Genomic DNA, 14,690 nt, shown 5'->3' with positions numbered 1-14,690 from the left:
GTTTGATATTTGTAGAGCAAAAAGACTTTTTGATTCCTTGTTTTCATTTTCCCTTTTTCTCATTCATTTATATATGATCCTTCGGGGGTGTTTTTCTTTTTTTTTTAAAAAAAGATTTATTTTTATTGCAAAGTCAGATATATATAAAGAGAGGAGGAGAGACAGACAGGAAGAGCTTCCATCCACTGGACCACTCCCCAAGTGCCCGCAATGGCCAGAGCTGTGCTGATCCAAAGCCAGGAGCCAGGAACTTCCTCCAGGTATCTCACACATGGGTACAGGGTCCCAAGGCTTTGGGCCATCCTCAACTGCTTTCCCAGGCCACAAACAGGGAGCTGGATGGGAAGTGGAGCTGCCGGCACATGAACTGGCACTCTATGGGATCCTGGCTTGCTCAAGGTGAGGACTTTAGCCGCTAGGCCATTGCGCTCGGCCTGTGGGGGTGTTTTTCCTTGTGTTATTATAGTATATTTGACATAGAAGAGTCTCAATCATGCTTTGCTTTTATCTTTCTCTTTTTTTGTTTTAAGATTATTTATTTGAAGAAGGAGTCACTTAGAAGGGGATTGAGGGAGAGAGATGACTCTTCTATCCCCTGGCTACTCCCTATATGATCACATAAAAGCCAGAGGTGGGCCATGCTGACTAGAACCAAGCCAGGAGGCAGGCACTTTATCCAAGTCTCCTACATGGGTAGGAAGGGCCTAAGCATATTAGTAGGGAGCTGGATCATAAGTGGAGCAGCCAGGGCTTGAATCAGTGTCCATATGGGATACAGCACTGTAGGTTGCTTAACCTACTATGCCACAACACTGGCCCCAGTTTGCTGTTTTGTTTGTTTATTACTACCTGAGTAACAAAGTGTGGGGAGTTAGTTGAAAGGGGGAAAAAAAAAACAAACAGAAAAAAATTAAGGAATTAGAACAGATTTGTCAGAAAAGACCTGAGCCAGCTCCTGTGGACACCTGGGAACTTAAAAAATTGTTAACACTGTTTAACATAAAATGATCAAAAGCTTGAGCATAACACTAAAGACACTATCAGAAAGATGGAAGCTCAGAAAGTAAGCCCATGATGTGAAAAGCATTTTTTACCCTTTGCCCATGCTCTTTCACCAGTTTCTAGTCAAAGCATCTCTCCGGTGTTGGTGAACTTGGTTCCTTGGTGGCCACACTGAACTGTGGCAATGGAGTGCTCCTCCACCTGGCCTGTAAAATCAGAGTTCAGCAGTGATTGAGACAAGCATCACGTTCCAGCCCCAGCTTGGCCACTGATGGTCCATGTGAGCATAGCCCACGTCCTGCTCCCTGGGTGAGCCAGTGGTCTCATTTATACAACAGGACACACCATCTCCCTCTTGTCATGGTTGTAAGCGCTAACACGTGAAGGGCTTAGAAAACCAGAAGTTCTTGTAAAATATCGACTTGTAAAAGTACTGCGTATTCAGGCACGTTACGGCATGCCTTTGTCAGGGCCAGTGTTTTGGCCTTCTTGGATATGGACAAGCAGAGGTGGTTATGTCGTTGGACGACTCATCAAATGGTTGGAGTCCCTGTGCCTCAGTTAGTGCTGCTGGATGAAATTGTTGATTGCTGCTATTCCCTGCTCACCAGTGGGCTCTGGCTTTTCTAGAAACACTGGAGAGACAGAAGGAAAGAGACATAGAGAGAGGAGGGATGGTGTGAGGACTTTGGTTTCACTTTGGCCACCATGGATGGGAAGGAGCAGCAGCAATCTCCTAACCAAAAATTGCTTCTTCCCACTTTCCTGGAAGTGCCCCAGTGCACCCTGCAACTTGACCCCTAGGCCTGGGCCTGGAGGACGGAGCCTCACTCTTTTATATGATTTCAAGCAAAAATGTACAAAAATGTCATCAATTCACTCTGAATAGTGCCTTTTCAAGTATTCTTTGGCCCGGAAAAAGTGGCCTGGAAATAACAGTTGGAAGAGGCCCTCTGGCCACCCTCTGCTTGTTCCTGGGACCATGTTTGTGGCGTGGGTGACGAGGGGTAGAAACCTTTCCCCCAGGGAAGTTGGGCTCTAGCTTTGATTCACAGGGAAGGTGAGTTTTTTTTTTTTTTAGCCTCTCCTTCAACCTTTACTGCCTGATCCTTTGCTCCCTTTGAAAAGCCCTTGGCTTGGGTCTACCCTGCTTTAGGTAACTGAGATCTGCCACCATTTGTTACCTGCTTTAGGTAGTACTGATGCCCTCATTTGTCTTCCTGGAGAAAATAAATAGCCCTCTTTATAAGCAAAATTAAAAGAAATCCCTAACAGGACTTGTTAAGAGTGGGGGTGGATTGTTGGTAAGTCCACCAAATGCTCGACCCATTTATCAGGTTCCTTTTAGTCCCTCTGGGCCCGCCAATGGGACAGCTCAAAGAAGCAGAAAAAAAAAAAATTCACGTGGTGGCTCTCCTTAAGGCATAGCCTTTGTGGAAATCGAGAATTTATTTCATTTGCCAAGTGGCAACTACAGGTGGAAATGAACTCTGGGAAAAGGCACCTTTCACAAGGTGCTTCGATCCCCAGCAGGCCTTGAAGACAGCCCTTTCATTCCTCAGGGTCTGTTCCTGTGTGAGTCAGCAGGGAGGATTACTTATCAGTTCAGTCCTTCAAAGGCTTTTCCAGGGCAAGTTATCTGGTTCTAAAATGTGAATCTATGAAGAAATAAGGATTCTAGATACAAAATCTCAGCTTACATACAACTTTACTTCTCAGATAGATTTAATGGCAAGAAAGCTACATATTAACCATTTTAAGAATAGGTTAACTATGGTAAATTCAGCACTTTCTAATATTTCTTGGGTCAAAGAAACTTGAATCATGAGTTAGGAGTGTCTTCAGCTCTGCTGTGTTTTCTCAAACAGTTGACAGAAACCCGGGGCTTTCACCACCTCTACAGGCTGCTGTAAATGCGCTTGATGGCCTTGGCTTCTTCCTGGTCAAGGATGCCTTTCTCCACATACGCGTCGGCTTGGTGGCTGATGAAGTCCCTCATCTTGGAAAGGTCATAATCTGGAAAACATGATTAGGAGTATTACGAGCAAATATCAGGGAAGATCCATTCCATTACAGCGAGGACCATCAACCAGGAAGAGTTTGGCCGCCACTCCCCATCAAATGGGGAGGCATGTTCATTCTTGGCATTTGTGCAGCAACCGATGGCTTAAAGGAATGTTTACGTACATGCTGTCTTTATCTCACTCACTCTTCATCACAAAGAACCAGTACATTTCATCCAATAGGGAACTGGTTCACAGGTCAGGGCTTAGCAGATTTTAATGTATACAACAATCACCTTGGACTCTTGAAGAAACGTGGGGTCTTCATTCAGTAAATCTGGGATGGGAACCTAGAATTTGTGGGATTTTTTAAAATAAGATTTATTTTATTTTATTTTTTTATTGGAAAGGCAGATTTACTGGGAGAAGAAAACACAGAAAGATCTTCCATTCAGTGGTTTACTCTCCAAATGGTCGCAATGGCCAGAGTTGAGCCAGTCTGAAGCCAGAAGCCAAAAACTTCTACCAGATCTCCCAGGTGGGTGCAAGATGGATTTGGGCCATCCTCTACAGTTTTCCCAGGGCACCATAAGGAAGCCTGATGGGAAGTGGAGCAGCTTGGACATGAGTTGGCACCCCTGTGGGATCCTGGTGCTTGAATGGGAGAGGATTAGCCAACTGAGCCACTTCGCCAGGACCCAGAATTTGTGTTTTAAACAAGTCCTAAGGAGATACCCTGTTCCTGTGCCAGAAACCATGCTTGGGGCACCTATAGCTTAAGTGCCTTATTTAAAGTCACAGAGCTGGAAAAAGTTATGGTTCTTGTGCTGCAACAGACATGGGCGTGCAGGGATCTGCCATATTGATTGCATTTCCTTTGGACATCTGCCCAGAAATGGGATAACTACATTAGATGGTAGTTCTAGCTACTGTTTTTTGAAGAACCCCCACACAGGTCTCTGTAATGGGTGCGTTAGTTTACATCCTCAGCCACATTGTCTGAGAATTCCTCTGTATTCTCCTCAGCGTTTCTGCTTTTTGAAAATAGCTCTTCTGCCTGGGGTAGGAGTCAAGCAGGCTCTTCTGCATACGGATATTCCAGTTTTCCCACACCATTTATTGCAAGAATCGCTCTCTCTCCACTCTGTTTTTGGTGCCTTTGTCAAATGTAAGTTGGCTATATATAGGCCCTGGCTTTGCTTCTGAGATCTCTAATCTGCTCACTGGTCTATGTGTCTGTTTTTAAGATTTATTTATTTTTATTGCATAGGCAGATATATATAGCAAGGAGGAGAGACAGAGAGGAAGATCTTCCTTCTGATGATTCATTCCCCAAGTGACCGCAACAGCTGGTGCTGAGCCAATCCAAAGCCAAGGGCAAGGAGCTTCCTCCGGGTCTCCCACACGGGTGCAGGGTCCCAAGGCTTTGTGCTGTCCTTGACTGCTTTCCCAGGCCACAAGCAGGGCGCTGGATGGGAAGCAGGCCCACTGGGATTAGAACCGCAGCCCATATGAGATCCCGTTTTGTTCAAGGCAAGGACTTTAGCCGCTAGGCCATGGTGCCGGGTCCTAGGTGTCTGTTTTTATGCCACAGTTCTTTCTGTCTGGGTTATCACAGGGCACTGGAGAGTGAGCCCTCTCCGTCTTTCATAGCATATTCCGGGATAAGCTCTTGGTACAGCAGACAAGCCGTTACTTGGGATGCCTATTTCTTATATTGGAATGCTTGATTTGAGTCCTGGTTCCTCTACTTCTGAACCAGTTTCCTGCTAATGCACATCATGAGAGATGGCAGTTGATGGTTCAAGTGCTTGTGTCCCTGTAACTCACATGGGAGTCTGATGGAGATGCAAGGTCCCTGGGTTGGCTTGGCCCAGCCCTGGATGCTGCAGGCATCTGGGGAGTGAACAAGTGGGTAGAGCTCTGTCTCCCTCTGATTGTCCCTCTGTTTTTCTAATGAAAGGCAAATTTGGAAAAAGAGTGAGCATATTCCATAGGGGTCTCACTTTTTAGAGCAAAAGAGAATATTCAGCAAAACTTCATCATTGTAAAGTTTGCTCTAAGAGCTTTCTGTTTGCAAGGACCTTTAAGGTTCCACGCTTCATTATATCCGTTATTTCAGCAACAGGAAGATTGAAATTTGGGATGTTTTTGTTTATGACAATGGTGTGATTCATATGCTAATCAGCAAAGTCAGTAACATCAACATTCCACATCAGTGTATCACACAATTTATACTCCCTACCGGCTGACTTATATTGATTTGTAAGATGAACTTTAAACACTGCAGTTATGGATGGCCTATTGTGACTTAGTTAGCTGCATTCTTTTCTTTCTTCATGGTACAATAAACTCAGTGTATCTTTAATTAGTGACAGATGTGATAAAATATGGTTCCTGTGATTTTAATAGATATGACAACCTGGGAACTCACATTATTTTGAGCCAAATAAAATGTACAAATATTTGAAAACTGTCTCCATCTCACTCAATTTAGAAGCTCACCTGCTAACAGGGTGCTGAAAACACAGAGTCTTCCTGCCAGACATTGGTCAACTGCCTATTTCCCTGCCCACAGGGAAATTCGTTCCTGGGCAAACGAATGGCTCTGGTGCCCTGAACACATCCTTCTGTCCTATCTCTTTGTGTCTCAGGGCCCTGTGTTCCTTGGCCTCCATCTCTAAGTACTTGACAGATCCTTCCTTACTTTTCCAGAGAGGGCTTTCCTGGTCCCCTTCTCCCAACTCTCTGTCTTGGTAAGAAGATCTACCGCCTCCTCCCACCTCCTTGAGCTATTGCACCTGTCAGGATCTAGGCTGAGCATGTGTTGTTGATGCTGGGAGCCCTCTGAGGGATGAGGGGCTGCATCTCACAGTCCTTCACACATGTGCACCTCAGAACAGGGCTTGGTTCTGTGTTTGTGTTACTCCACTCTGAGTGGGAGTGCTGGAGTGATTCCAAGTGCACCTAATACTCATGTATGCTCAGAAAATGCCCTAGTTGAAAATACTCCAAGGGGAAGAGTGGCTAACACAACACTGGCAAATGCTCATCACTATGAGAGGTGGGTGACGGGCACATAGGTATTTATTATATTTTTTACTCTACTTTTGCTTGTTTTTTTTTCCCTAATGAAAACACAAAGGAAAAAATGCCTTCGTGTAAAAGACTGTTAAAAGAATAATAATAATAATGACAATCAAAGAAGTGGAAGTTCTGTCCCAAGGCACCTGTGGGGTGTCTGGAGTCTATGGAGCTCTGAGAAGTGTCAGCCCAGGCAAAACTAATGTGGGCTTTATATAACACCCTTCACAGATGGGGGAAGAGTGTAATGTGCAGCCAAGATCCATACCTTCTTTATTTCCTTTTTTCTCGTGTTTCTTCAGCCACTCAATATTTTTTCTGATGGCTTCCAAATAGGCTTCTGTTTTGCCTAGAAAAAGCAGGAGAACCACATCAGATAGTCCCAAGATTTCACCATTTTAAAGATCCCACTTAATGTGTAAGACCGTTAATACTAGACTTGTGGAACACTCACAGGTTGTGCCGCAGAGTGAGCAATGCGCATGCCATATATATGAGGACATGGGGAGGGGCCGAGGAAACGGTGGCACAAGACCCCAGAAGACCAAGCTGGTAATTGTCAAGGGGCACTAGTGCCATGCAGAAACAAAATACAGTTCCGTATCTGAGCAGAGGAGTGGATTGACTCAGTTTACTACACAGTGGGTTCCTATGGTTGTTAGCTTGGGTCATTTCTGGCTAGGGATGATTCTTTGCACCTGAGGAGCTTCATCAGGCCAAGGACTGAATCACAGGCAAATACAGAAAGACTCGGTCACCTTCAGCAACAGTCCTGCAAGCAACTCAAGTGCTTCCTGAGGTCACCTGCTAGTTATACTGCTTCAGTTCAAACCTTTCTATCAGGATCGGCCTTGGAGGGAAGTCAGTGTTAGACGATTCAACACCAATGTCTCAGGGCAGGCTTTGTGGTTCGGTGGGTTAAGCCACTGTCTGGGATACCCACATCCCATATCAGAATGCCGGTTCCAGCTATTCCACTTCTGCACCGGCTTCCTGTGAAAGCATCCAAGGGGGCAGTGATTGACAACTCGAGTACGTGGAACCCTGTCACCAGATACAGTTCTGGGCTCCTGGCTGTCTCTGTCTCTGTCCCTCTCCCCCACCTGCACACACACACCTCTCTGTCTCTCTGCCTTTCAGATATAAATAAACAAGCAAATAAAGAAATGATAAAAACCTGTTTTTTTTTTTTTAAAGAAGTCTCAGCATTACCTTATTAGGCTGTACTTCACTCAGAAAGTAATTATCCATAAAAATGGCATGGGATGTCTAAAAATATGACAATACAAGTTTCATTCATATCTTGACATTACCCATTCACATCACAAAATGAGTTTGCTGCTGGTTAGAGACAAGACTGGGGGCTGGTTTTGTGGTGCAATGGGTTAAGTAATGGAACACAACCCATGCGGGAGATCTGGAAGAAGCTCCAGGCTCCTGGCTTTGGATCCAGTCCAGCCATTGGGATCATCTGGGGAGTGAACCAGCAGATGAAAGATCTTTCTCTTTCTGTAAATCTGTCTTTCCACTAAGAAGAAATAAATTTTTAAAGAAATTTTTGAGAGCCAAAAAGAGAGAGGAGGAGGGAGGGGATTCCTATTCATTGGTTCATCTCCCCCCCCCCCAAAAAAAAATGCCATCAATGGTTTGAGTGGCTGAAGATGGAAGCCAAGAACTCAATCCAGGTCCCTTCACACAGGCAGGAGGAGGCGGCTGTGTGAGCCATCGCCATTGCCTTGCACAGGCTGCGCTGGCTGGAAGCTGCAGCGAAGAGGATGGGCCAGATACGCGATGCAAGACACGCTGATACATAACACAAAAATCCTGATAGAGTCTCAATGGATTGGCCAAATGCCTGCCCACCCAGCCTCTCTCTCTCTTTTAATGAAAACGAAGTCTCTGCTTGAAAGACTTACGAATTCTGGGTTTAAATGATTGGTGTACGAGAAACAAGTGAAAACACGAATGTGCTAGCCAGGCCATAGTCTTACAAAACATGATCTGCAGAGAACTCTAGGAAACCAGTGTCATTCCTGGGTTTACTTACAAGGAAACTCGGGTTTGAAGAAGCTACATGGCGTGAGCAAGGGGACAGGACTGAGCAAGGGCCGGAGCCAGAACGAACCTGGAGCTGCTAAGGAGACCTGGCTCCCATTCATCTTTTGGACTAGAAGGATTTTTCTTTTCTTTTTTTTTTAATTTCATCAATGTTTATTATCTGGAGAAGCTACATTATTCCACCCAAATTTTCCAGAAATTCATAAATAGTGATAGAATAAGCTTTTTCCATTTTAAAAGGCCAAATGAGCATATTTGAAATGATAAAAAATGATTTCTGCAAGCTTTAGTCCAACTTCTAAAAGGTGTAGGGAAATCCTCATGCGGCCCAGGTCCCAGCCGTGGCCATGCTGTGTCATGGTGCAGAACTTACAGCTTCACTTCCAGACTCAGCAATCATAGTGTTGTGGTCCAAGGACAAACTGAGCCCTAAATTACGCTCCTGGATGGACTCAACTTTACGTGATTGTGAGCACTTCTGTCCCACTCGTCTTTTGCATTGATAGCTATTATCATCTCTCCTTTTCATCACCAAGGTTATTGGAAACTTACTTTGACTATAACATGATACGAGGATGTGGACAATAAAATCTTTATCAGCACCTTTGTGATTGAAGTTTCAGTAAGAATAGCTAATACACATTGGTACACTTTGATGACAGAAATCTGTCTTTTTATATACACAGGGAAGTCATTTCCTAGGTGCTGTTCATCTGAACAGACTTGTAGGTTATTACAGGTGTTTGTCTAATTCTAACATGGAGCCAGGAGGCAGTAAGAGGTTACAGACAACTCAGCAGAAACTATGAATAGCTTCAAAAAGCATGAGGAGCCCACCTAGCATGCCAGAGATCTTCATTGTTGCATCAGATCTCCGCCCATCTAGTCCGACCCCTCTTTTCCTATGGAGGTACCTTAGAAAACGGAGGTTGGACTAGATGGATTTCGTACCAAGCGTTGTCACTGGCAGTGGTCCTCCAGCATCCGCACATTCAAATTGGTTGTCAAGCTCTGGCTCCAGACTCCAGCTTCCTGTTACTGCAGACTGCAGGAGGCAACAGTGCCGACCCTGCAGCTGGGTTCCTGCCCCCCACATGGGAACCTTGTTTGCATTCCTTGCTCACAGCTTTGGCCCAGTCTGTCCCAGTCACTGTGGGAATTTGAGGAGTGAACCAGCAGATGGGAGAGCTCTTTCTTTTCTTCTCTCTCTCTCTCTCTCCCTTCCCCTGCCCCCGGCCTCTCAAATTAAACAAACAACTTAAAAATTATTTAACGGAGCTTTTTCTTTTTTTTTTTTAAAGATTTATTTATTTTTATTGCAAAGTCAGAATACGGAGAAGAGGAGAGACAGAGAGGAAGATCTTCCGTCCGATGATTCACTCCCCAAGTGACCACAACGGCCAGTGCTACGCCAATCCGAAGCCAAGAGCCAGAAGCTCTTCCAGGTCTCCCACGTGGGTACAAGGTCCCAAGGCTTTGTGCCGTCCTTGACTGCTTTCCCAGGCCACAAACAGGGAGCTGGATGGGAAGTGGAGCTGCTGGGATTAGAACCGGCGCCCATATGGGATCTGGTGTGTTCAAGGCGAGGACTTTAGCCACTAGGCCACCGTGTCGGGTCCAAACTTTTTCTTTTCTTTTGTTTTTAAGGATTTGTTTATTTATTTGAAAGTCAGAGTTATAGAAAGAAAGTTCACTTCTCAAATGGCTGCCAGCGGCCAGGCCAGGGCCAGGCTGATATCAGGAAACTTGAACTCTTTCAGAGTTTCCCATGGGGATGTCAGGAGCCTGGCATTTATACAGGATGCTGATGGTGGCCTAACCCACTGTGCTACAATGCTGGCCCCTAGCAGAACTTTTAAATTCCCATGCCCAGGTCACTCCTCTCAACAACTTAGCATTTCTAGGAGCAGGGACCAAGTTGCATCATTATTTTCTAACCACCCGAGGCGATTCCAGGCGAAACAGTGTGGGAACCCCTGCTGCTGGTGCTGGGGGCTACGGGCAGAGCCTGGAGCACTGGGCAGGGTGAACACCAGGCCACCACCAGGTGCTCTCTGTTCCCAGGGAAGCAGCTGCCTTCTGTTTACACACTCATTTCCTGGGAGCTGCAGAGCCCATCTTTTATTTACATAGCGTGTGCTGAAAGCTTACGAGAGTCCCCTTGGGAAAGCAGGACTACTTTTCCCCCCATTTATGTCAGCTTCCTTTGGAAAAAAAATAGCTCATGGCTGAGGTAATGTGGCACAAGCCTTAAAACATATGCTCAGGCAGATGGGAAGAGGGCCAGAGTCAAGATGCAGCCCAGCATTCCCAGCTGTTTCCATTTTCAACACTGCATGAGAAATCTCTTTGTGTGTACATGAATCTGTCCTGACTGATGATCCCTCCACAAAAGAAGTATGGAGATCCATACCATTCATCTCTTAATGATGGCATCTCCTGAAAATATCCGCTCTGTCAAAAGGGATTTAGACTCATGAGCTGGATGACTACAACTTTGGATTTCATGACAAAGTAAATGAGACTGGTAGCAAGAATGGTCCAGGAAATGCAGATGGAAGAGCACTGGATTGGGAGTCAGGAGACACAAGTTCAAGGCCCAGCTCTTCCACTCTATCTTTGGTAAGTCACTTCCTCTTCTGGAAGATTGCTTTACTAATCTGTAAATTAAAGGGTGAATTCTGGGCCTGGCGGATGGCTCAATGGCTAAATCCTCACCTTGTATGTGCCAGGCTCCCATACAGATGGCAGTTTGTGTCCTGGCTGCTCCACTTCCTATCCAGGTCCCTGGTTAGAGCCTGGGAAAGCACTGGAGGATGACGCAAAGCCTTGGGACCCTGCACCCACGTGAGAGACCCAGAAGAAGCACCTGGATCCTTGGCCATCTGGGGAGTGAACCAGCGGATGGAAGATCTTTCTGTCTGTCTCTTCTTCTCTTGGTAAACCTGATCTGCCTTTCCAATAATAAATAAATAAATTTTAAAAGGGTGAATTCTAAAAAAAAGATTCATGGTTTCTACATTGGCTATCCATGAAACACCCATGTTGGTATGTGAGTCTCCTGGGTACATGCTAAGTTTCTGACCCACTTTGCCAACTCACAGGGGAGAAAATTACACTCAGAACTGTTAAGACATTTCTAGAAGAATGGCTTGGGACCTGAATGCAGGCACATACTGTCTTCTCTTAGGTTGCTTAAAGAGAGACAGCATCCAGATGAGTTAGTCAATTTAGTATAAGTTTAATACTCATTAAATTTGAGAGCGTTTTCAGCATCTGTTATAAAGATATGGGAAAGATAGGATATTTAGGTGAAGTTATCTTAGAGATCTCCTTCTTCAACTTAATTTCACTATCTGGACATAAATTTGACGCATGCATAGTACTGGAACGAGTTTCTGGGTGTTCTAATGTTTATCTCATCCCTTGGATGACTTCACAAAAGATTTTCCGTGACTCATAGACCAGAAGTGAAGGAATAAACATCCAACTGGCAAAAAGAGCCACTCTTAGATAATGGAATAAAGTTATAAAGTACTTTTTTTTGGCCTTCAAAGAACAATTTCTTTGAAAAATTAAGCAACTTTATAAGTATGTTGGGATTAAAATAAATTTCTATGTCATTGTCATATCCCTAAATTTAAAAATAACTATTGAATCATTCAAATGATTTCGCCAATTAGTAGTCAACACTTTAAAAAAATTCATATGCAAATCCCAGTAGGTTGCAAGCATTCAAACAGCCTGACAAAAACTATATTCAAAAATGAGTGTCATTTTTCACCATGGTAATTAAAGTGGGCTTTTTTTTTCTTTTGTATTAAATCAGCAACCAGATGCACATAAACATGTTTTGTAAATGAAAGAGTTATACAAATGGAAGGTATTATTATTGCTGCTCTGAGTTTTAATTTTATTTATATCAGTCACAGGACCCAGTACATGATAGGACTCATTAATAAAGGTGAGTACATTTCAAAAACTTTGCAGAAAATGGGATTAAAAATAAGATACGTTTGGTGTAAAAAAAAAAAAAGTGAAGCCCATGGATAGTTTTTTTCATCATATGCATTTTCTATGAATTATCGGAAGATCCTTGGCATTTGGTGTAGTTAGATGGGACCATCCTTTCACACTGCAAGACCACGACAGACTGCCCGCAAATACCCTGGACACGGGTGCTGTTCACAATTATTTCCTTAAGTGGTTTTAGTTGGGCCATTACCTCATCTGTTCTTCTACTGTGCAATGTGCTCCAATGCTTTCTCTTGTAAGAAGCCCATGCTTGCGCCCAAGCCTGGCTCAGAGATAAATGGCTGATGTTGCACTTGGCCACTATCTGGGTTAAAAACATCCTTGGGTCACTCACTTTAGGCTTACCTGAGTCCTCAAAGGTAGTGTTGGTTCTCAGGCCCCTGCTGCAGCTGCTTGCTGAGCACAGGGCCAGCATGCCATTAGAATAAATGTTTATTTATTGCTGAATAAATACTTCAGAGAAGCCAGGCAGCCCTGCCTTCACTGACAGACACTTTCATTTTGCTTCCTACAGGCAAGTGGTTTATAACAGAGAAAGTAAAATAGCCTTTGATCAAAGCACCAGTAAAGTCACTTTAAATGCAAAAATATGAGGCTGGCACATTAGCACAATGGATTAAGCCTCCTGCACACTGGCTTCCTGTATTGGTCAGTTCAAGTCCAGAGGTTCTGCTTCTGATCCAACTCCCTGCAAATGCACCTAGGAAAGTGATTAGGCTTCTGCCCCCACGATAAAACCTCGAAAGAGTTCCAGCTTCTGACTTCTAACCCAGGCAGCTGCTGACACTGGAGAGTAAACCAGTGCAAGGCCTTTCCCTCTCTATCCCTCCCTCTCTCTAACTCTGCCTTTCAAATAAATAAATGCCTTTAAAAACAAAAGTTGATTAACTTTACAGAATGTGCCTACAGACATGAAATTCATACTAAAGAACACAATAGGGCGCAGTGATCTAGTAGCTAAAGTCCTCGCCTTGAACACTCCAGGATCCCACATGGGCGCTGGTTCTAATCGCGGCAACCCCACTTCTAATCCTGGCAGCTCCACTTCCCATCCAGCTCCCTGGGAAAGCAGTTGAGGACAGTTCAAAGCCTTGGGACCCTGCACCTGCATGGGAGACCTGGAAGAGCCTCTGGCTCCTGGCTTCAAATCAACTCAGCTCTGGCTGTTGCGGTTACTTAGGGAGTGAATCATTGGATGGAAGATCTTCCTCTCTCTCTCTCCTCCTCTCTCTCTATATATCTGACTTTGCAATAAAAATAGATAAATCTTTTTTTAAAAAGAACACAATAATCTAAAACTTCATAAGCTTTTACGAAACAATGTGAACTTGATAGGTTAAGCAGAAATTTCTTTTTCTAGTCCTGACTCAAAAAAGATCCAATGGCTGAAATAAAAACTGCATACTTGCCCAATATCACCCATATAACCTGGGCTTAGGTCTGTAATTGTATTTTCCACAGAAGGACCGGGAATTCCTTGAAAGGGACTGATTTCAAGTCTTTGTAAAGAGGGAGTCTAGGATGTCTTCTTGTTGCCAGGAAGCTAAGATGATCTTCTGAGAAGCAGAGCAGGTGTTTGGCCTGGGGGGGCAGGATGCCTCTATCCCATATGTGGGTTTGAGTCCCAGCTCTGCTCCAGATTCCAGTTTCCTGCTGAAGTACATCCTGGGTCGGGGAGGGGAACAGCAGGTGATCTGCTCAAGTAACTGTATCCTTGTGACCCACATGGGAGGCCTGGGTTGAGTTCTCAGCTCCTTCTGGTCATTGCCAAATGTTGACATTAATCTGTCTGACTGTGTAAGCAGGAGACATGGGGTTGGGAACCTATAAATGAGCTAACAGTTCCTTCAAAATTAGACAAGAAGAGGATGAGTGTGGTCTCATCGCACAACAAGGAAGAAGCACCTTCATTCATTCCCACCAGTACTTACATGTAACAATCATTAGAGAGCCAAGAGCATGGTTACAGATAATCAACTAGCTTGGTACCCAGAGAGGGGACCCTTGCCTAGTCCCTCGGCTCCCAGGGAATAATGAATTACTGAAAGATGTAAATAAGGTTCTGATTACATGGAAGAGGTCAATATATCATAGTAACAGAACAAGACGGTAGACTCCAGCCAAGTGTTCACGACCTCTGACAAACACAGCAAGTTTCAGGAGAATATGAAATGGATATTTTGATGTAAACTTGGTACTGAAAGGAGTTTTACCCCCTGAATTATATAATCAGATCTCACAGCCTGATCCAAAATCATAGGGACAATCACTTAGAATGTGTAACCTTGTGGAAACTTACCCTTCAGGACACAGGAAAGCTTCAAAATCTTAGGAAGATGTAAACTTTATATCACATAGATACATTTAGGACATCTAAAGATATTTGGTAATTGGATTTGTTATTTTAATCAGATCCTTAAAAGCGTTTCTTAGTTTATAATCATTGGCTAAATAATTATGGAAATTTGTCTGGTTAAATCTATCAATTTTGATGACCATGTGAGTAAG

The 14,690-nt window shown here is 44.1% G+C and overlaps 1 protein-coding gene across 3 annotated transcripts in view; it reads right to left on the bottom strand.

Moving 5' to 3' along the window:
- Window positions 1–2,695: 2,695 nt before the first annotated feature.
- Window positions 2,696–14,690, bottom strand: part of SCG3 (secretogranin III) — a 32,054-nt gene continuing 20,059 nt past the window's right edge. For all 3 annotated transcript variants that reach the window (XM_040969681.1, XM_040969682.1, XM_040969683.1), the window contains exons 11-12: window positions 6,358–6,438; window positions 2,696–3,018 (exon numbers count right to left, since the gene is read on the bottom strand). In XM_040969681.1, the coding sequence (XP_040825615.1) occupies window positions 2,900–3,018; window positions 6,358–6,438 (200 nt within the window). In that variant the 3' untranslated portion in view covers window positions 2,696–2,899. The remainder of the gene's footprint in view (window positions 3,019–6,357; window positions 6,439–14,690) is intronic.

The sequence above is a fragment of the Ochotona curzoniae genome, unplaced genomic scaffold, assembly GCF_017591425.1.
Source record: "Ochotona curzoniae isolate NIBS_2020 unplaced genomic scaffold, NIBS_Ocur_1.0 scaffold_4701, whole genome shotgun sequence".
Classification (NCBI taxonomy): Eukaryota; Metazoa; Chordata; class Mammalia; order Lagomorpha; family Ochotonidae; genus Ochotona; species Ochotona curzoniae.
The sequence above is the reverse complement of the archived record's forward strand: the minus strand, read 5'-3'. Positions and strand labels throughout refer to the sequence as shown.